This window comes from Erpetoichthys calabaricus, chromosome 2 (assembly GCF_900747795.2).
Source record: "Erpetoichthys calabaricus chromosome 2, fErpCal1.3, whole genome shotgun sequence".
Lineage (NCBI taxonomy): Eukaryota > Metazoa > Chordata > Cladistia > Polypteriformes > Polypteridae > Erpetoichthys > Erpetoichthys calabaricus.
The window spans coordinates 37073444-37094775 of record NC_041395.2 but is presented as its reverse complement, the minus strand read 5'-3'; the positions used below and the strand labels follow the sequence as shown (position 1 = coordinate 37094775).

General features: G+C 37.1%; 1 protein-coding gene across 1 annotated transcript in view; it reads right to left on the bottom strand.

Moving 5' to 3' along the window:
- parp2 (poly (ADP-ribose) polymerase 2) overlaps nucleotides 1–21332 on the bottom strand; it is a 74721-nt gene that overhangs the window by 24072 nt on the left and 29317 nt on the right. The window contains exons 11-17 of the mRNA XM_051922298.1: nucleotides 14746–14896; nucleotides 12928–13066; nucleotides 10559–10622; nucleotides 8032–8166; nucleotides 6787–6914; nucleotides 6575–6674; nucleotides 2457–2555 (exon numbers count right to left, since the gene is read on the bottom strand). Coding sequence (XP_051778258.1) covers nucleotides 2457–2555; nucleotides 6575–6674; nucleotides 6787–6914; nucleotides 8032–8166; nucleotides 10559–10622; nucleotides 12928–13066; nucleotides 14746–14896 — 816 coding nt within the window. The remainder of the gene's footprint in view (nucleotides 1–2456; nucleotides 2556–6574; nucleotides 6675–6786; nucleotides 6915–8031; nucleotides 8167–10558; nucleotides 10623–12927; nucleotides 13067–14745; nucleotides 14897–21332) is intronic.

Below are 21332 nucleotides of genomic sequence, written 5' to 3'. Positions count from 1 at the left end.
AATTTCCTGTATTTGTGAGCTCACTCTAGTGATGATACTTCTTGGCAGTCAGACTTTCCTATATCTCATATATATTACTCTTCCGGTTCGTCCTGCTTCCAATTCAAAACTGGTTCCGCCCATATGCAGCCAACACGGTATTTCTCGATTCCTATTCGTCCTCTTCCAAACCCTTCCCCACAATGCATTGGGACTCCAGACCAGCAGTGCAAACACTGTCATGCACTATACTGGCCTGCGGAGCGTAATACATCCAACAAGTACTCGAGGTTCTGCCACAACGGTAAAGTAGCTTTACCACCCTTGCGGGAGCCACCTGTGTCTTTACAACAGCTTCTTACACAGCAAACATCAGAAGCTAAAAATTATCGTGACACGTTCGAGGATACAACTCTTCTTTAGCGTTTGCTTCCATGGGTGCACAGATAACTCAACCTCCTGGTCATGGACCATACTGTTTTAAAATACACGGGCAAATTTATCACCAAATCTCTCTACTATACGCTAACACTTCTACCTCTCCAGGATATGGACAGTTGTATGTTTTTGACACCGCGCAAGCTACTGAAGTATGCTTACAAAATAAAGCAAACTCTGCATGCAGCAAAAATGTACTTCTCCAGCCAGATTCCATGCTCAGAACCATCAACCCCTTCACTAAATCATACAAACACATGCATGAAATCGCTCAGTCCAATCCAACAGCATCTGTACGAATGGTTTTCAAGGAAAACCCTAGGCAGGATTAACGACGATACAATGCCCCGACATGTCACACCGATGTTGCAGCGATTTTCGTCGGAGAAGATGGCGAACCGCCTGCCGAAAGGGACATTTGCATCTATCCCATAGGCAACTCCTGTAAACAGATTTCCACGCTCAATATGAATTGCGATCCTAAGGTTTACCCACTTTTACTCCCTTACGGAGACATTGCCTTGCACAAAGATTTACAACATGTTCCCAATAAAAGAACCGCTAAGCGATAAGGCTTACTCAATGCCAATTTTATGCGTACAGATTAGCAATGAGGAATACATTTAGTATTTTGCACTCCAGCGGCAAACTATTCCAACAGTACGTCGTAGATGCGTATGTTAAAACAGAGGGCACGCGTCTCAACTATTTCAGATTACATCAACAAGATCAGCACGTGGAACAATACAAAGGACTTTCAGACGCACTGCAAGCAAACGCTGAAAATAACATACGTGTAGGCAAAATGATCATACTACCGTTCACATTTCCAGGAAGTCCAAGATACATGCAACAAAACTATCAGGATGCCATGTCCATAGTACGTAAATTCGGAAAGCCTGATTTATTTATCACTTTCACATGTAATCCTGCTTGGCCGGAAATTCTACATGCAATGTCGGATACCCAAAGACTGGAGCACAGACCTGAAATTGTAGTACGAGTCTTTTGGATTAAGCTGCAGGAATTACTTAGATGCATTCTACAACCCCAATTCCAATGAAGTTGGGATGTTGTGTAAAACGTAAATAAAAACAATACAATGATTTGCAAATCCTTTTCAACCTATATTCAGTTGAATACACTACAAAGACAAGATATCAAATGTTCAAACCGATAAACTTTATTGTTGTTTTGCAAATTTTCACTCATTTTCTATATAAAGGTATATATCTGCCAGTAGGAGATAGCTACTCTGAGTATGTAAACATCAAAAACTACTCTTACACTAATAAAAACTGTTCACACGTTTTTCACTTAACTAAAATAAGTAAATAACTTAGAAAGAGGTTTACAACACTGTTTAAATATTCATTAAAATGACAGAATCTGATTACAAGGTAATTAACTGCATTACAGCAGAAATTGTATTATTGCAAAGTATGAAAAAAAGACAAGACCGTTAAGTGTGCAAAAAAATGCAAAAGATTTCTTATTTCTTTGGTGCACATGTCAACTCTTGCTTTCACTCAGAAGCCCAGCATGATTTATTAAATTTCTCCCTTACTACAATCAAACAATACTGGCATTACAAGCTAAAGCTAAGCTTGCGCCACCACCATCTACTCAAAGCACCGTGATGTTCCAACAATGATTGATGGATTAAAAGCCAGAAGTCTGTATGACCATCAGCATCAAGTGACTCTGTGAGAACCCTAACTACAAAGAGGACTATTTCTTTTATGTTAGGTAGAATGCCCAGAGGGGACTGGGCGGTCTCAAGGCCTGGAACCCCTGCAGATTTTTTTTTTTTTTCTCTAGCTGCCTGGAGTTTTTTTTTGTTTTTTTCTGTCCACCCTGGCCATCGGACCTTACTCCTTTTCTGTGTTAACTAATGTTGTCTTATTTTAATTTCTTATTTTGTCTTTTATTTTTCTTTTCTTCATTATGTAAAGCACTTTGAGCTATTTTTGTATGAAAATGTGCTATATAAATAAATGTTGTTGTTAGTGTTAAACAAGCTGAAATTAGCACCTTACCTCACTAAGGAGTAGCAGCCCCACGTTCTTCTGTCTGTTGGCAAAGCAATAGTTGGCACTTTTCGAGGACATGTCTGCAAAGTAGATTCCTTTGCCAAACTATAAAAGAAAGATTATGTTAGCTTTATTAGTTTCACGGTAACTGTTGTGTACAATAATTCTGAGAAAATAACTAACAGCAGTCATTGTTGGAAATTCTTAATGAGTGTTTTCAAAATGTCCAAAAAAGGCTTTCAAGTTACAAAACTCTTGACAACTTTCCACTATAGTCTCCAATCTCAGAACAAAGCAAGTTTGTGTCTTTTTCCCCCAACCAATAATGTACTGCCTGACTAGCTGGTGCTTGTGTGAAGGCTTTACAGGTACAGCAAGTTTAGCCACAACCTCTGCCCCTTTTTTTCCCCTCCGCATTCTGCTGTGTAAAGTAAAACACAAAAAAATCTGATACACAAGTTTCTCTTCTGTTTACGCGTCAGGTCCAAAATACCTGTGTTAGTTTCTAATTCCTTGTAGCTGCATTATATGCGTTGTACTTCAAGTTAAGAGATCACTGGTTGCCAGCTCTCCAATGACTTAAGACAAAAAACAAATCTGTTTGATAAAGTTGGGTAACATGACATGGCCTTAGTGGCCTCTAGAGAATAATTCTAAAAACAATATGATAAACAACATCTGTGAAAAATGATAGAAGCCCCACCTATAGGAAAAGGGCGATCTGAAGTACTAAGAAGTAACAGTTTTAAGTATTAAATATGACAGGTCTAATTTCCACCAAATTACTAAGAATCAACAGTTTGTGATTTAAATGATAGAGGGTCTCATTTCCACTAATATTTCAAACAATTAATAAAAGTAAGCTTTTTAGCCATTTACACAAAAATTAAATCTCGTTTGAAATTTTTACTAAAACATTAAATCAAGGTTGAGCAAACATGTTTGTGGTATGTAAAAATGCTGTGTGTGTGTGTTGTTACATTGAGTTTCAAAATTAATAACTAGATACATTATTATTAGCCTGATTCCTTTATCGGGCATCTTACAAAACCACAATATGGCACAATTATTTAACTTGTTTCCTTTTTGAGTCCAAGGCAAGAAAATACAAGCCACATAAACTCTCTGAAATTAGCTTCCAGATTTACTGGTATTGGGCGGCATGGTGGCGCAGTGGGTAGCGCTGCTGCCTCGCCGTTGGGAGACCTGGGGACCCAGGTTCGCTTCCCGGGTCCTCCCTGCGTGGAGTTTGCATGTTCTCCCCGTGTCTGCGTGGGTTTCCTACCACAGTCCAAAGACATGCAGGTTAGGTGGATTGGTGATTCTAAATTGGCCCTAGTGTGTGCTTGTGTTTGTGTGTGTCCTGCTGTGGGTTGGCACCCTGCCCAGGATTGGTTCGGATTGGCTCCAGCAGACCCCCGTGACCCTGTGTTCGGATTCAGCGGGTTGGAAAATGGATGGATGGATGGATGGATGGATGGATGGATTTGCTGGTATTCAGATGAATCCCTTCTTCCTTCTGTCCAAACACTATTTCCTATTCCACTGTCTACCACACATATTCCACCAGTGCTTAATGGCAGGCAAGATTTTTGTGGGTCATATAAAGTGAGAGTTATTCAAACAACTATAACTTCTAAAGACAACAGGCTGAGCAGGAGACTGTTTACAGAATATACTATATATTATAAATAAAGGAAATAATAGCAAATTTTAAAACATCTACATAAATGAAGTTGATTAATGACAAATAAAAAAACAAAATGTTGCAAATTCATGTTGTAACAAAGTACAAAAAATACAGGTAAAATTCCGTTACAACGAATGTCCAAGGACCTAAAAAATATTTCGTTGTAATGAGATTCTGTATTTGTTGCTATAGTGCTTTTTTTAACTTGCGTCCAGGCGTCTGCAATCATTTCAACAGCTTCTTTCCGCTTCTTTTCTCTTACGAGAATTTGTTCTCAGCATTTCCTTGCAATAATACACTTTTACGGTGCGAATGATGCCCAAATCCAATAGCTGAAGCACTGCTGTGCAATTGGGTGGGAGGAATTCAACCCAAAATTTATAATGCGGAAGCAGGGCAACAGCAGGCTCACAGTGGTACAGTGAGACGACACAGAAGCGAATCCAAAAAGATTTGAGTCGCACTATAAGTCCCTGTCTTGTACCCCAAAACGCGAGGCTGAGTCTCAGTACTTTAGCAAAACCAGCTTTATTCAGCTTGAAAGAGGAAAAGCACGGTTATTTATTGTAGCGTGATCTGCCACTCTCCTATACACAGACACAGCAGTCAGGCAGGGTTGTTGCCAGGTTAGTGGCCAAGTAATCATGTTCCCTGCATTTACAATGCTCCTTGCATCACCCATCGAGTTTGCTTTGGCAGAGAGACGCAGCAGAGCTGTGAGCCTGCTGTTGCCCCGGCAATATATAAACAGTCTTCCACAGACGCGGTGATTGCACTTCGGGACGCTCTTCAGTTGGGGGAGGAGGTCGCCAGAGAGTTTAGAAACCTCACATTTTCTTGAATGAGTGCCACATTAATAGGAATGTCTCTTGAACGAGCATCACTTAACCACATAAAAACGGCTTTTTCAACATCTTCAAATGCAGTTCGCATACATTTGCAACCCAAGATTTTTCTTCTTTTTTTGCTCGGTCTATCAAGAAAGTTGACAGTGTCAATGGCGAAATTACGAATTCACTGGCAAAGTCTTTTTTCTTTTTGCCGCAATCGAGAGCTGCAAAAATTTTTTTTTTTCCTAATATGAACTGTTAGCGTTTTTCCGTTTCTGCCGTTTCTATAGGAGAGTGACAATGAGTTGTTGACCAATAAGCAAAAGGTATCCCTGAAAACCACCGAAAACAAAAACAGCAAAAAAACAGTACGAGCAAATTTCGAAGAAAGAAATTTTTTTTTTTTTTTTTTTTTTACAATGTTTCTGTTTGGGGATCATTGTGCACAACTGAGCTGCGACCATAGAATTAACTGCTCTGTGGATGATTCATTCAGGCATTTCAAGGTTTTTTGGGCACTTCGTTGTAATGAAAGTATCTGCTGAACGTACTTCGTAGTAATGAGATTTCTATAGACTCATGTCATATGGGGAAACTGTCGGGACCATAAAAATATTTCGTTGTAATGAAAGTTTCATTGTAAAGGAATTTTACCTGTATATATCTCAATGATTATTTTTCTTTAGGCAATTTCCCTTGGTGGGATACACCAAACCTAAGCATGTTCCTAATGAGCAGAAAATGTTAACTCCAAATGCAGAATTATTCACAGATGATAAAGACAGAGCACACAAATGACTCCACAAATAACTAGGAATATTTGGGCTGTTAGAATAGGTTGCTGTATATAATAATGGACAAAAGAATTAAAAAATGACTGAATCATCAATGAAGCACCATTTGCTGGAAACTTATTTCTTGACCCTTCTGTAATTCTCAATTCATTCCACAAAAGATTAAAAATTCATCTAATGGGTCATACATTTTTATAATAGTTTATTAGCAGAATACTCTACCGAAAAAAAAATCATTTTTGTATCTTGTTATTCGCTACATTTTTTGAATTGAGAGTTGAGGAACATTTGTAATCAGATGTTGTCATGAAGAACAGAGATTAAAAAAAAAAATCTGAGAGGCCTGAATGGAGACCCAGCCAACAATATCAGAATATCCATGAAGAAAAAAAAAAAACTCAAATTACTTGTGTTATGTAATTCAAATGCCAGATATCCAAGTCCTTTTCTCATAACATTCAAAGTGTAGTTTTACTAAAATACTCTTAGAAAATCTATTTCTAGAAGTCCTCTCAAAATCTATTTCTAGAAGTCCTCTCATGCATGATAATGAAGCAAGTAGAAATGAGATAGTGTTTGGATAACAGACCCACCTCCCCCTCACTTATTGATCACTGCAAGCTAAGTAACAAATACAAAAATACTCATTTTTGGGCACAGAATTCCTTTAAGATTTGCTTTTCAAACTGTCATTAAAAAGGAACCTTTGACAATTCTCAGCCTACTAAGGCATAGATTAATTTAGTATCGAGAATGAAACATCAAAAATGGCAACTCACTGAAGCAGAAAAACAGACATGTCATACTCACCATGTAACCGGTGACAGGAGCCTCAGGTGGTGCTACCCTTAGGCCTTTAGTCAGTATTCCCACCCAGTTTGATAGACGTGATCCATGCCATAATAATATTCTGCCAGGGGAAAAAAAAATGCACAAAGAGGTTTTTAAGACCACATACAAACATGCAAATCAAGAAATTAAAAAAAAGAAAGTGCGCTAATATACAAGTCACAGATGCTTACCTGTTGCCAATGTCTTGTTGAAAAGCATCTTTCTCACCCTGTTTTTCCATCTTAAAGACATCAAGAAGAGTAAGGGTGTAATCGGAGTGTGTGCAAGCATGGGTTGACAGTAAACATCTCTCCAGTATCTAAATAAGAGAATAAAAAAGAGAAAATGACATGGTTCCTTAAGCTTGCTGTGTTTTAACCAAATACTAAAATATGCTAAGGCAGATCAAAACTGCAATGCATAAGAGAGACAAATGTACAATTCACAAAAAATGCATAATGAAATTCATTTATATATAAAGAAATTGCAATTGAGCAATTAATGGTTTATCTCATTACAAGGTAACTCAAGATTATATAATTCAGGAGAATATATATTTTTCTTTTTTGGCAAAAACTACAACATTAGAATAACTTTAATGAAGTGATAAACTTTGTATAATCAGGGCTGTTGGGGAATGATTATTAGCATTTTACTTATGTTGAATGTTTTGATTCACATATGCTTCACCATATCAAATCCAATGCATTTTTTATTGAGCATTAATAATATAACTGCCATGTATACTGTATATAGTCAAACATTTGACAGACATAACTCTGAATGCTATGTTACTGTAATCTAAACAGGTTTACAATCTTTGGAGTCCAATTATCTACTTAATATAAAGAGAAGAAAGAAATTCTGAAATAAAACTACTTATGTCACAGTAGTTTCTGCATGTGTGAACCTCCTGGTGTACGAACCAGTATATTTAAATAAATTGTGTATCTCAAAACTACTCATGCCAAAATGTTGCTAATCAGTAGGCCTGGACCTATGATTAAATGGAATAGACTGCAAAAATTCAGGTTAATTTAAGCAGTTTCTACAGTAGTTATCGTTGGCTATAGATTCAACTGATTTTGAAGGATACGGAGACACGTAGAGGTGCAAATTAGACAACTAGGCCTGGAGCCTGTTTACAAGCCAAACACAATGCAGCTTGTTTGAAAAGTACACAGGTGTCAGCATTTAGGGCAGATATCTCAAACACTACATTTTTTAGTACATCTTATCTTTGATTAGGATGCTGTCATCCTGTAGCATTACACTACACAACTATTAATGAAAATGACAATGAAATCTGTCATATTTAGACCTGAAATTAAAGTTTTCCACAGACACCATACTAATATGAACTTTTAACATTTTGAAAATTACCCAAACTTTACATGGACAGGTTAAAAAAAATGCAATTCTGAAGCAGCTCTCACCTTGAACTCCTTACTGTTATGATCCAAAGGCTCCAAACTACACTTAAGTGACTGATACTGTATGTCAAGTGGATTTTCAGAGCTGTCCAAGCTTGACTTGACCATTTTGATAGCATATTCAATATCACTTAGCGCCTAATGAAAAAAAAAAAAAACAGGTAATAGACTCTCAAAAACTATTACCATTTACCTTGGAAAAACACTAAACTCAACTTCACTTTTACCGTGTCATTCTTATATATATATATATATATATATATATATATATATATATATATATATATATATATATATATATATATATATATATATATATATATATATATATATATATATACACACACACACACACACACACACACACATACGTACGTACATACATACATACATAATACATACATACATACATACATACACACACACACACACACACACACACACACACACACACACACCACATACTGAATTATCAAGTATAATAAAAAATTTACATGAAACAATGAAATGATTGAAATGATTCTTTTAACACAAGGTTTTAGAAATTGCTATATTTACGCTGTTTATAGGCTGCAAATCAATAAATCAATGTTGTATAACCTACATTTTAGAAAAAAAACTGCTAAGTAAATCTACGCATTTCAATTCAAATAACATTAAACAAGCAATGAGGGATCCTTGATAAACAGGATACTATCTCTCTAATACAGAATTTTCCACATAAAATGCAGAAATCTTCCACATAAGGTGTAATAATGGCAGAATTTTATGACAGAACTGCAAAGTTGTGAGGATGGCTTGAAATCACAAGTTATATTATTACAATTACTGGCTATGACATCCAGCTCAACTTTAAGCAATTTTATTTTTATTGCATTCCATTAATGAACAATTAAATATCGGGTATTTTCCTTTCAATACATGGCTTCTTTTTAATGCTGAAAGCAGTAGTTGCATTTGTCCAATATATATTTTTTTTTTTTTTATTTCGCCTTATACAATTTCTTGCATTAGAAATTGGTTTGTTTTCGCATACCCCTTGGGGTCAGAGCGCAGGGTCAGCCATTGTACAGCTCAAGGGCCCAGCAGAGTAGGATCTCTTTTGGCAGTGACGGGGATTCGAACCGGAAACCTTCTGGATGTCAGCACAGATCCTTATCCTCAGAGCCACCACTCTGCCCCAAAATTGTACCTTCCTTTTGTACCTTCCTAAAGTTTTTTTTAATAATTTTCTGAGTGGTGTTCAGTTGAGACAAATCTATTAAATGATATTTCAGTATTTTTAAGCTAAAGTTATTTTTCACAATCATTTATGTGCCGTGGGAAACTGGCAAATCTCTTTAAAGATTAATAAAAACTTCTTCACTTAAAAAAATACTGTTGACTGTTCTTGTGGCTTAACATGTAGTCTATGGGGCTACAGTCCAAATTTAAAAATAAAATCCTTAAAATTTACGGAATATGTTCATTATAAAGCTAAGGACATTCCTGAGCACTGATCCACGTCTTGAGATTGTGTATGTTGTAAAACAGCATATTCATGTTGTCCATGATAAACATTTTTGTGAAACTCTTCAATCTCAAAAGAAGTCCAGCTGTGCTCTTCACCTCATTACCTGTCACCCTCCAAGGTAACTAGTTTGTCATCCCCTGGGATGTGGTCTCTTGGTTATTTTTTAGCAGTTATGTGCGACTATGAAAACAAGGATACATTTGCCTCATTGCAGAACCTTATTCTTGTAATGTGAGTTTTAGGATCCCCTTTTGTGGATTTATATAGAACGGTTAGTTTAGGCAGCCCTTAAAGTACTGTATTTTAATTGCCATGATAGTAAAATGGCTATGGAGCTACTTTTGTTTCCGTTTTTTTTTTTTTTTTTTGGGTATGGGATGGCCATGTTGTTCATGTCTGCGAAATACCAGACTTACTTAGAAACTTTACTTAGACAATAAAACAAGTGTACCAAAAGAACTTTCTTGCTTGCTCTCTTTTGACTTGATTCTCATTTCAGTGTATATGGCTTTAAAGAACAGTATTTTTGTCTTTTCTGTGGCACGTTACCCCATTTGCTTGTTTCTGAGTTTGTCTAAATCCTGTTTTGCCTTTTGATAACCTCACTTATTATAAGAGGAAGCTACGACATTTCAATGTTAGGACCCTTGTCTGTTGCATTCACTCAAATTTATGTTGTCCTGTCTTCTAGAATATGTCCAGTCTGAATCTTTCTCTTTGTGATTCTCTCTACAGTTTGGTTCACTCTCAGTTGTAGCACATAATAAATACCTGTACAATACACAATGTACAGAATATACAATTTCCCATTGGGATTAATAAAGTATCTATCTATCTATCTATACAGATGAGGACTTCCATCAAAAAAACAGAACTGGAGAGGAAATATGCAGCTTTAGCTATTGGCAAGTCCAACTGGTAAGGTAACTTCAAAGTTAGGCAAATACCATTTGGGGATTGATGAAAACTGTAAACAATATAATTATTGGTATTTAGTAAAGTAGTAGTGATGTTTACCTGAAGAAGTTCAATTTTTTCTTGTAATTGTTTTTCTGTTCGAATAATAGGTGGAGTTCGTAACCTGAAAAAAAAAAAAATACCATTGTTTAGTAAAAATCTGCTTTGGGTAGAAGCTATTTAAAAAGTAAAATATGAAATACTCCTCACAGGTTTTTTTAACTGAACAACAGGCTTAACACCTTTATGTTTTAGCTCTATAAACATAAAAACTGTACTGTACACAGAGGTCAGACATGTCCAGGAGTAAAATGAATTAAAAAAATTAAGTTTCACATGAGATTCATTCTTACACAAGACTAGATACAAACAGCACACAATTACTACAACATAATACCTTAAGTCCAATTTGCCACATCAGGCAAAACACATAAGAAACACATACCATTCATGGTTCATACCATTACCACCAACAGTTATTTAGTAAACATATGACCCAAGCATAAATGCTGTTCCTACCAATAGGCCTAAACTGACTCTACAAAACTTTGTGCTGTTTGCATAAATTGTGAAACTGAAGAGAAACAGCAAAGTGAAGTGTTCAACAGATCTGGATTGATGGTTCAAATATTCAAGTGACATGGCTTATAGGTAGTAAAATCAAAAATGTTTGTTGGGTTTGTCAGTTCTAATCTTGATCAGGGCCTCAAGAAAAGATGGTGACTGGAATAATAAAAATAGAATTCTCTTTAATATTCAGAAGATAAAGAGGAACATATACATAGCAAAACATAGCAAAAGTTAGACCTCTTGTATCATTGAAAGATGCAGAGAAATTAGTTCACGCGTTTGTTTTCAGTCGACTAGATTACTGTAACGCACTCCTCTCAGGACTACCCAAAAAAGACATAAATCGTTTGCAACTAGTGCAGAACGCAGCTGCTAGAATCCTTACCAGGAAAAGAAAATCTGAGCACATCTCTCCAGTTTTGATGTCACTACACTGGTTACATGTGTCATTCAGGATTGACTTTAAAATTCTGCTTATGGTTTATAAAGCCTTAAATAATCTCGCCCCATCTTATATATCGGAATGTCTGACACCTTATATTCCAAATCGCAACCTCAGATCCTCAACCGAGTGTCTCCTTAGAATTCCAAGAGCAAAACTTAAAAGAAGTGGTGAGGCGGCCTACTGCTGTTAAGCACCTAAAATCTGGAATAGCCTGCCAGTAGGAATTCGCCAGGCTAATACAGTGGAGCACTTTAAAAAAACTGCTGAAAACATATTACTTTAACATGGCCTTCTCATAACTTCACTGTAATTTAAATCCTGATACTTTGTATACCCAATTCATTATAATAACTATTCATGGTGGCTCTAAAATCTGTACTAACCCCTACTCTCTTCTGTTTCCTTTTCCGGTGTCTTTTTGGTGGTGGCGCAAGCCACCACCATCTACTCAAAGCACCGTGATGTTCCAACAATGATGGATGGATTAAAAGCCAGAAGTCTGTATGACCATCAGCATCAAGTGTCTCCCTGAGAACCCTAACTACAAAGAGGACTATTTCATTTATGTTAGGTAGAATGCACAGAGGGGACTGGGCGGTCTCGTGGCCTGGAACCCCTACAGATTTTATTCTTTTTTCTCCAGCTTTCTGTTGTTTTTTTTTTTTTTGTTTTGTTTTTTCTGTCCACCCTGGCCATCGGACCTTACTCCTTTTCTATGTTAGCTAATGTTGTCTTATTTTAATTTCTTATTCTGTCTTTTATTTTTCTTTTCTTCATTATGTAAAGCACTTTGAGCTACTTTTTGTATGAAAATGTGCTATATAAATAAATGTTGTTGTTGTTGTATACCATTACATGTAAATGGAAAATAATAGTATGGACTCACTAAAGCATCAGTAAACCTATAGATATATTTGCAAATATCATCAATAACAACGCACATTTTCTGGAATATGCTTGATAAAGAATGCAATCCTTTTCACCAGGATAAAGAGATTATTTGTGGTCAATGGTAGCTCTTTCCAGGATTGAAAGGGGCATCGATTACTATTTTACAACATTACTTTGAAGGTCTTAATGACACAGTATGGGCAGCTTAAATTAATCAACTTTTCCAATTTGACCCATGATTAGGAAATATTTTCTAGGACATGCACCTCTTTGAAGATGCATACTATAATAAATGTAGCCAGATGACAGTTGTGTATTCTCATCAAGATATGAGACTCAAATTTAAGTATATTACTTTAAATATTCCTGCTTTGACAAAAATAAATTCAAGTCAAACAGAAGGAAATCTGGTTGGTTGGCAACAAACAAATAACAGCAAACTATAGCATAATTATCACTATTGATATACTTATTAACTTTAATATACCCGAAGGACAGACTGAAAAAGTAACAAATACATTACCCAAAGTCATGAGGAATGCGGGTATAAAACTCATTACAGGCTTCAAGCAACTCTTTGCCCGTTGCATTTTTCTTGATGCAGTTTTCAATCTTCTTCAGAGACATGTATCCTGCCTTGATTTGTTCTTCAGTAAGTTTGCCTTCAAGCAATGTGGGCAAACATTAATCTTACGATACAACACACACTCGCATAAATGTTAAATTTACATATTATCATGTTTATAAATTTATTTATTAAGCAACACTTTTATCCAAGGAAACTTACAAAGCAAGTTAGAATTTATACAAGAATGAAATAAAAGTTGCATGTATGAAACTCAATAGAGAACCATAGGTCAAGACAAATGAGTTTTGCACTGGATTCTAGTAGCAACAGGAATTGGAACTGAAATGAGAAGCAGAGAGGACCAGTTGACCTGCTCTATTCTAGAGTAGCTGAAGCTGTCTTATAGCAGTTGAATGAAACCCTGCCAAGAAAGAGTTGCAAAGAGCAAAGAGAGAATCAGTGCCTGAACAAGGAGCTGTGTGGCAAATTAATGAGATTATGAAGAAAGAAATGACATGATTGTGTCATTCAAGGATTATTAAAAGTGAGGAATCCAGAGTTATACCAGGATTCCTGACTGCGGGTAATGGTGAAAGGGTGAAATGTTTAAGAGCAATGCTTAAAGACAAATCTGAGGAAGGAGAATCAGAAGGCAAGTACAACGATGCGTGACTTTGAAAGATTAAATTTAAAGTAATGAACAATCACTCATGATGAGACTTCAGGGAGACAGCTGGAGATCTGTGTTTAAATCTGTGGGTTGTAAGAGGGAAATGATAGGAATATCTGTGCATCATTAGGCGGAGTGGTGGCTCTGAGGCTAGCACTGCAACTGCACTGGCAATCGGAAGGTCCCATAAATCCCATAAAAAATCCTGTATGAATCCCATAAAATGCCAAAAGGGACTCTGCTCTGTTGGGCCCTTGAGCAAGGCCCTTAACCTGCAATTGCTAAGCGTTTTGAGTAGTGAGAAAAGTGCTATATAAATGCAAAGAATTATTATTATTAGCATGGAAGTGGTAGAGGTGGTAAGAGAAGCCATGAAAAAAATAATGCCTACAAAGTGAGTGCAAAGAGAAGAGAAGTAGACCTAGCACTGATCTTTAAGGCATGCCTGTGGAAAGTTTCTATATAGAAGACAGACAGAAAAGAAACTGGTGAGAACTGGTGGGACTTGAACTAATCCAAAGCAGAACCATGGACTCAGAGTTTACTGAAGTAAGAGATAACCAAGGCAGGATTAATAGTATTGAACGCTAAGGAAATGTCACTAAGGATGAAAACAAAGGAGGGATAAGTAGGTTGAGCAGATCTAAGAGCACTTGTACTTCAAAGCAGTGCAGTCTCAGTAGACTGCCCTTACAGAATCCAGACTGAACAGGGTCAAGTAGATTATTGTCAGAAAAAACAATAGTGATAGAAAAAAACAAGTGTCGTTTGTGTACTATGCATTCTAGAGTGCTGGACAGGAATAGTAGAAGGGAGACAGGATGGTAATTCTTTATAACAGATGGCTTGAAAGGGGGTTACATATAACAAGAATTACTGTCATTTCTAATTTAGCCATATTTTATATAAAAATATGACAAATTTACCTTAATTATTTGAAAATTAGCATAATTCCTGTACAGAACACCAAGGGAAGTGGCTGAAATGCTACATTTACTTAAAATGTAAAAATATAAGGACAATAAAACAAAAATAAAATTCAGTATATTTCATTAGTTTAAACTTTTAAGTAGAGCAGTTGGAAATTTGACAAAATTTCTTACCAAGAGGGGCTTTTTGCGTGTCAAACTTCATTTCTAAGATGCACTCTTCCATTGTCTGAATGTTGCAGATAAGATTAATGAGATCTTGCACTTGGGCTTTAAGCTTTGAGTCTTTATACTTCTTTGGTTCTTGTGTGGTACTTTCCTCTTCCTGAAAAATCAAACACAAAAAATTAAACATGCATTAGTTAAAAATTAAGATATGGCAAATTAAAGCACAAGGATTTATATTAATACTTTTAGATCTTTGTGAACACTTGTTAATAAATTTTCAAGGTGGCTCAAGACAAAAATCAAACCAAATGCTACAAACAAAATCTTTAAGACATTTCTAATAACTTAATAGGGTTGTCAACATTATTGAAATATCAACAAGTATCAATTTTAACATTACTCAATTTTTTTTAATGGTATCAATTTTACAGTGTACATTAAGAATGCACTTCCAGTTTGGCATGGCTCGAACTGCAGCCCCGTTTTTATACACTTAAGTGTTAAGATGGCAGTTTCAGCAGTATTGGAGCCTTCACTGGAAAACTTAACTTACAAAAAGAAGGCAGCCAGAGTGGTGTCGGGAAATACTTCACCTTTGTGGCAAATGCGAACAGAAAAAAATGCGAACAGAAAACCACATACATGCAAGCATATATTCAAGATTTGCAAGAAACTCAACACAAAACATTTTGAAAGGAATCTTGTTTCCAAATTATGGAAACATTAATAAGAATAAACCTGTAAATTATTTCATTGGAAGTAGGAATGTGGCATGTATTATTTTTCTACAGGTTAAAATGTTTTTTGCCTTTTTTTTTTTTTTTTTTTTTAATAGCCAGTTAAAAAGACTTGACACATCAAGACTGGGGTTTTCGATTACTTTTACCTGCAGGTCAATTTTATTCTGTGCTGTTCATTCAAAGCCAATACTTTTTATAGCGCTGTAGGGACTCAATCAAACCCTCGACTTTTAAAACCTTGCCATTAAATCTGCTGCTATAGCTCGTTACTTTCTGTTCTTGTGTGTGATTCTAAAATTATATATTTCATCATATAGTGACCTGTATAATGTTTGGGATAGGATCACATTTTTCCTAGACTGACCACCTGCTCAAGAGTATAAAACTGCAAATCAAACAATTCAGACTTGATTAAAAAGTGCACAATACAGACATTACTTTAAGGGTACAGTGGAACCTCGGTTCATGACCATAATTCGTTCCAAACCTCTGGTCGCAAACCGATTTGGTCGTGAACCGAAGCAATTTCCCCTATAGGATTGTATGTAAATACAATTAATCCATTCCAGACCATACGAACTGTATGTAAATATATTTTTTTTTAAAGATTTTTAAGCACAAATATAGTTAATTACACCACAGAATGCACAGTGTAATAGTAAGCTAATGTAAAAACATTGAATAACACTGACACAAACACCCAGGCTCCCTGCTCAGCTGCACAAGCAGGCTCGCTCGCTCTCAGCTGCACGTGCCCTCTCTCTCTCTCTCTGTGTGTGTGTGTGTGTGTGTGTGTGTGTGTGTGTAACATTGCAGCAGTTTGCGCTATAGCCTTGCAACCGATCACTGTATAAACACTTTTTTTTAATGACTTTTAAGCACAGGGGTGAAAAAAAAGGAACATTTGAACAAATCCGAACTTTATTTAAAAACCAACCAAGAAAGTAACATTTACAGGAGTTCACGCTACCGATCGCTGTATAAACACTTAGTTTTGAGGGAGAGTTTGGCTCCGCGATGGAGGGATGTTTTCCTTCAGATGTTTTCTCTCTTGTGATTTCTTGGGTTTCTGGTGTTTTTAGCAATTCAGTTGGTGGGAGCGAAAGCCTCGTGCAGCGATTCCAAAAACAAAGTCCTTGTGACCCAACCCTTTGTGTTTGCCCTCCACATCACTGGCAGTCTGGCTTTGTTTACATTGTGCTGCTTGAAAGAACAAGGGTTCTCAAATTGGTAAATGAGTAAACTGGTAAACAGTTTTTTCCACCTCTTCCAGCACTTGAGGCCTCTGCCTGGTTAACGCTGTAACTCCTTTTGCAACATCTGTTGCTTTAATAGATTCTTTCTGCTTTAGAATAGTCAAAATCGTAGGTTTTGACTTCTTGTACTCGGCGGCAAGATTAGTAACACAAACGCCACGCTCATACTTTTGAATAATTTCTTTCTTTACTTCGATTTCAATTTTCTGAAAAACTTTCTTCTCACCACTCTTCACTTGCTTAGAAGCCATGGTTAACTGCAAAAGCACACGAAATACTGTAGAGCACAAAGAATTTACAGGTAAAGCACGCACGTCTGACTGAGAACAATGAACAGGGAGAGGCTGAACACATGCTTAAATACAGTAATCGGCGTGTACCAACCGGAAGGGAAATGAAATAGAGCACAAAGAGTTCACAGCGAAAGCACGCACACACGTGCAAGCACGCACGTCTGACCGAGAACAATGCAATACTTGTGGAAATCATCAGCGCGCACAAACTGAAAGGGAAACTGGCTTGTTCGTATACCGAGTGTGTGGTTGTGAACCGAGGCAAAAGTTTGGCGAACTTTTTGGTCGTAAACCGAGTTGTACGTGTACCAAGACGTTCGTGAACCGAGGTTCCACTGTATTTGTATAATTTCAGTCACAGTAAATAGAAATGACAACACTTTTTAAACTGTGGAGTAAAGGGGTAAACAATTAAGGAAAAATGTGTCTTTGTCCCAAATGTTATGGAGGGCACTGTATTTACCATATAATGTAAGATACTGTTACTTTTCAGTGCTCAACTGCATAAACAGTGGTGCTAGGCCCCTGTGTTCTGATTTACTTCCAGCTGTGCTTCAATTTGCATATTTAGTACATTAGGGCACATCTGCAGCTTAACAAAAAGCACACAGAGGCCTCACAGAGGAGCACATTAAAATGACAAACTTCTACAATTGGAGTTTATTTTCACAAAAATGCAATGTGCGTAATTTAAGTGTGTTAGTGGTTGGTTTCTGTGTTGCTTTCTGAACAAAAGACCACATTAATAACCTCCATCCATCCATTTTCCAAACCCGCTGAATCCGAACACAGGGGTCTGCTGGAGCCAATCCCAGCCAACACAGGGCACAAGGCAGGAACCAATCCCAGGCAGGGTGCCAACCCACCACCACAGGACACACGCAAACACACCCACACACCAAGCACACACTAGGGCCAATTTAGAATCGCCAATCCACCTAACCAGCATGTCTTTGGACTGTGGGAGGAAACCGGAGCGCCCGGAGGAAACCCACGCAGACACGGGGAGAACATGCAAACTCCACGCAGGGAGGACCCGGGAAGCGAACCCAGGTCCCCAGGTCTCCCAACTGCGAGGCAGCAGCGCTACCCACTGCGCCACCGTGCCGCCACATTAATAACCTTTTCATTGGAATATTTTTTAATGTTGGTTTTAATAATCGCATGTATACTGCTTACAACACTATTGAATTAACATTTAATGACATTTGTTACATTTCATTGTACTACCTCAGCAAGAGTATCTGTTTCCATGTATTAAAAAGAAACTTTACTAGATTTAAAGTTCTTTACTTTTAATTGCTTACAGAATTGTACTCTACAGCACTTTTACAAAGGACTGAAGTACTTAAAGTACTTGCATTTAATGAGTAAAATTTCTATTATCTATCAATGTTAAGATTTGAATTTATACAGAACTGCAATTGATTTAAATATGTTTTTTAAAGAATTGAAATTGAACTTTGAAGTTCTGGTGTCGTTACAAACCTCTCTCTCTATTATAAAAAAAAAAATTTGGAAAGGAAAACCAGGGAGACAAGACATGATCTTCTCAGAAGACACTTAAAAGACCCGCAAGACAAAAGAGGTTGGCCATGGAGCATTTCATGGGGACCGTAAACATGAAACCTGGTGCCAAGAGATTGTCTCAGGACCGTCTCGTGGGGACGTGGAACATGAGATTCTTGCAAGACACACCCTACTTACAACCAATATCAAATAAGATCATGGGCAGCAAAACACTCAGTCGTGTAAAGGCATGTAGCAGACACAGATCCTGTGCTCTCAGCTCATATAAAGCGTACAAGGACAATACATTCTAGATGAAACGTCAACAACTAAGTGAAGAAGAAAGAGCAGCGTGGAGAGAAGAGACACAAAAGCGTTGGAGAGAAAAAAAATGCAGATAACAGATTATGAAAGCAGTGGAATTCGAAAGGCTCAAAATAAACAATGGTGCGATACACATGCAGTAAAAGGTAAAGAATATGAAAGCAGTAAAATTCAAAAGTATTGTAGCGTCCCAGCCAGGATGAAAAGGTTGAAGCCTTTTTTTTTTTTTGAGTGACTGTTAGGTCCGATTGAGGGAGGGCAGAGTAGGTAGATAGGCAGATAGATACTTTATTAATCCCAAGGGGAAATTCACATTGAATAAGAAGAAAAAAAAGAAAAAAAAAACAGAGCTGCTGAAAAGGCTGCCACTCTCAGCGGCGCCCAAGTCATATGAGAGTACTGTACAGAAGACTGACAGCGGGGTACTGATTGATGCGGAAAGGGGGGGCCCGGGATGGGAGGAGGGGTTGGAGAGGGTGCTAGAAGGTTGTGTTTGGGATTACGGAGTCGGAGTTCTTTTTCTTGAACTTTTGTGAGACTTTATTACATCCATCTGTTTTTTTTTTTTTTTTACTTCTCTTTTCGAGCCGGATGCGGAGGTCACTACAGTATCAAAAAAAGATAGTAAAGATCGCATTAGCACAAACAAAAGGAAATTATTACTCGAAAAAAGGAAAAATAATCATCACAGACAAAGAGGCCTCATGTATAAACGGTGCGTATGCACAAAAATGTTGAGTAAGAAAGTTTCCACGTTCAAATCGCAATGTATAAAACCTAAACTTGGCGTAAAGCCACGCACATTTCCACGGTAGCTCATACCCTGTCGTACGGAAGTTCTCCGGCTCGGTTTTACAGACTGGCAGCACCCAGCATCAAAGCAGTGCTACTGTTCCTGTATGGTTACCCTTTCTTTTTTAGATCCACATCCCTAACGCAGCTTTATAAATACACTGAAATTAACCACATATTGTTTATTAGTTTAATGCATCTGATTGTAATTAACCTGTAATAATATAATGATCCACAGAATGGTCAAATTATTCCAAATACCATAACTGCTTTAGCGTTGTTACTCTCACTGCACCTTCTTCTTCTTTCAGCTGCTCCCGTTAGGGGTTGCCACATCGGATCATCTTTTTCCATATTACTCTCACTGCACCACTCAGAGTATTTATATCATTGTATCCGAGTGTGAATCACAGCTGTACAGCAGCTGATCGGAAAGAGAATTATCGGTATACAGACATCAAGCACACGCTGCCTGAGCCATGCTGTCTATTGAACTGCTCTCATATGACAAACACTTCAGAGCCTTTCCTGTACTGACCTCGCAGTTCACAAAAAGTTTCATCCCAAGAACTATAAATGCACTCAATCAGTCCATCAAGTGCTCCATGTCGAACTGTTTGTACTTATAAGTACAATTACTTCACTGTAAACTTGTGATACAGTTATGATATTGCACAACCTGAGCCACTTTATAAATCACGTATTTACATATGATGATAATATCATTTTTAAGATGAAATGAAGCAAAATATGTTTATTATATTATACAGATAAAACTTTAACTACACGGTGCCGATGATCTGGCACTCCGTTCATGGATTGTCCCTGCCTCGTGCTGTATTCTTGCTGTGGCTGGCGCGACACTGGAAGGACAGAGAGATGGGATAGAATAATTAAACATTACAAAAATATTTCAATGTTCCTTAAATGTTTTGAAGAATTCAGCGTTCTAAGCTTACAGAAGGCTTAACGTCTACTACAGAGCTGATTGTGTGGCGATTGGGTATTTGGAGAAAGAAAAGTAAAGAAAGGAATTGGAGGTTAGTACGTTTGAAAGAGACAGTACTTCTGCAGTAAAGTATTTCATCGAAGATCGCGCATGGTGCAGCAAGCATCTTGCGTGAGACATGAAAAATCACTGAGCCACCGTGTTCCCATGTTTAATAAAATGCTTTAACTCCTATCATCATGAAAATGATCACACGTATACTTTTCACTATTTTAATTATTCAGACAGCTGTAATATTACGAATGTAATAAATTCTGTGTTCTGTCGGAGGAAGAGAAAGCCCGGAAGCACATAGTGATTCATGAACATAGAGCACATAGAAGATCAAATACAAAACAAAGCATTTAACGTGCTACTTTAGTTACAACAGGACTTGAGAAACTAGTAAATTAAACGATTTTAAGATCAAGTTTATGATGGTCTACTTTAATGACAAAATAAACTATGTGATTAAAGTGGAAATTTCGAGATTAAAGTTGACATTTCGTGATTTTTTTCCCCACTATGTGCCTTTTTTTTTCTCTGTACCCTAATAAGCTTTCATATGACACTCAGACGGTGGCTACAACTCACCTTTTCACGGCGACTTTGATATGTGATAACTTCTTTTTTATTTCGGGCACTGTGCGACTTTGTGAACTTGAGCTTTCAAGTTTCTCCGACACGCTAT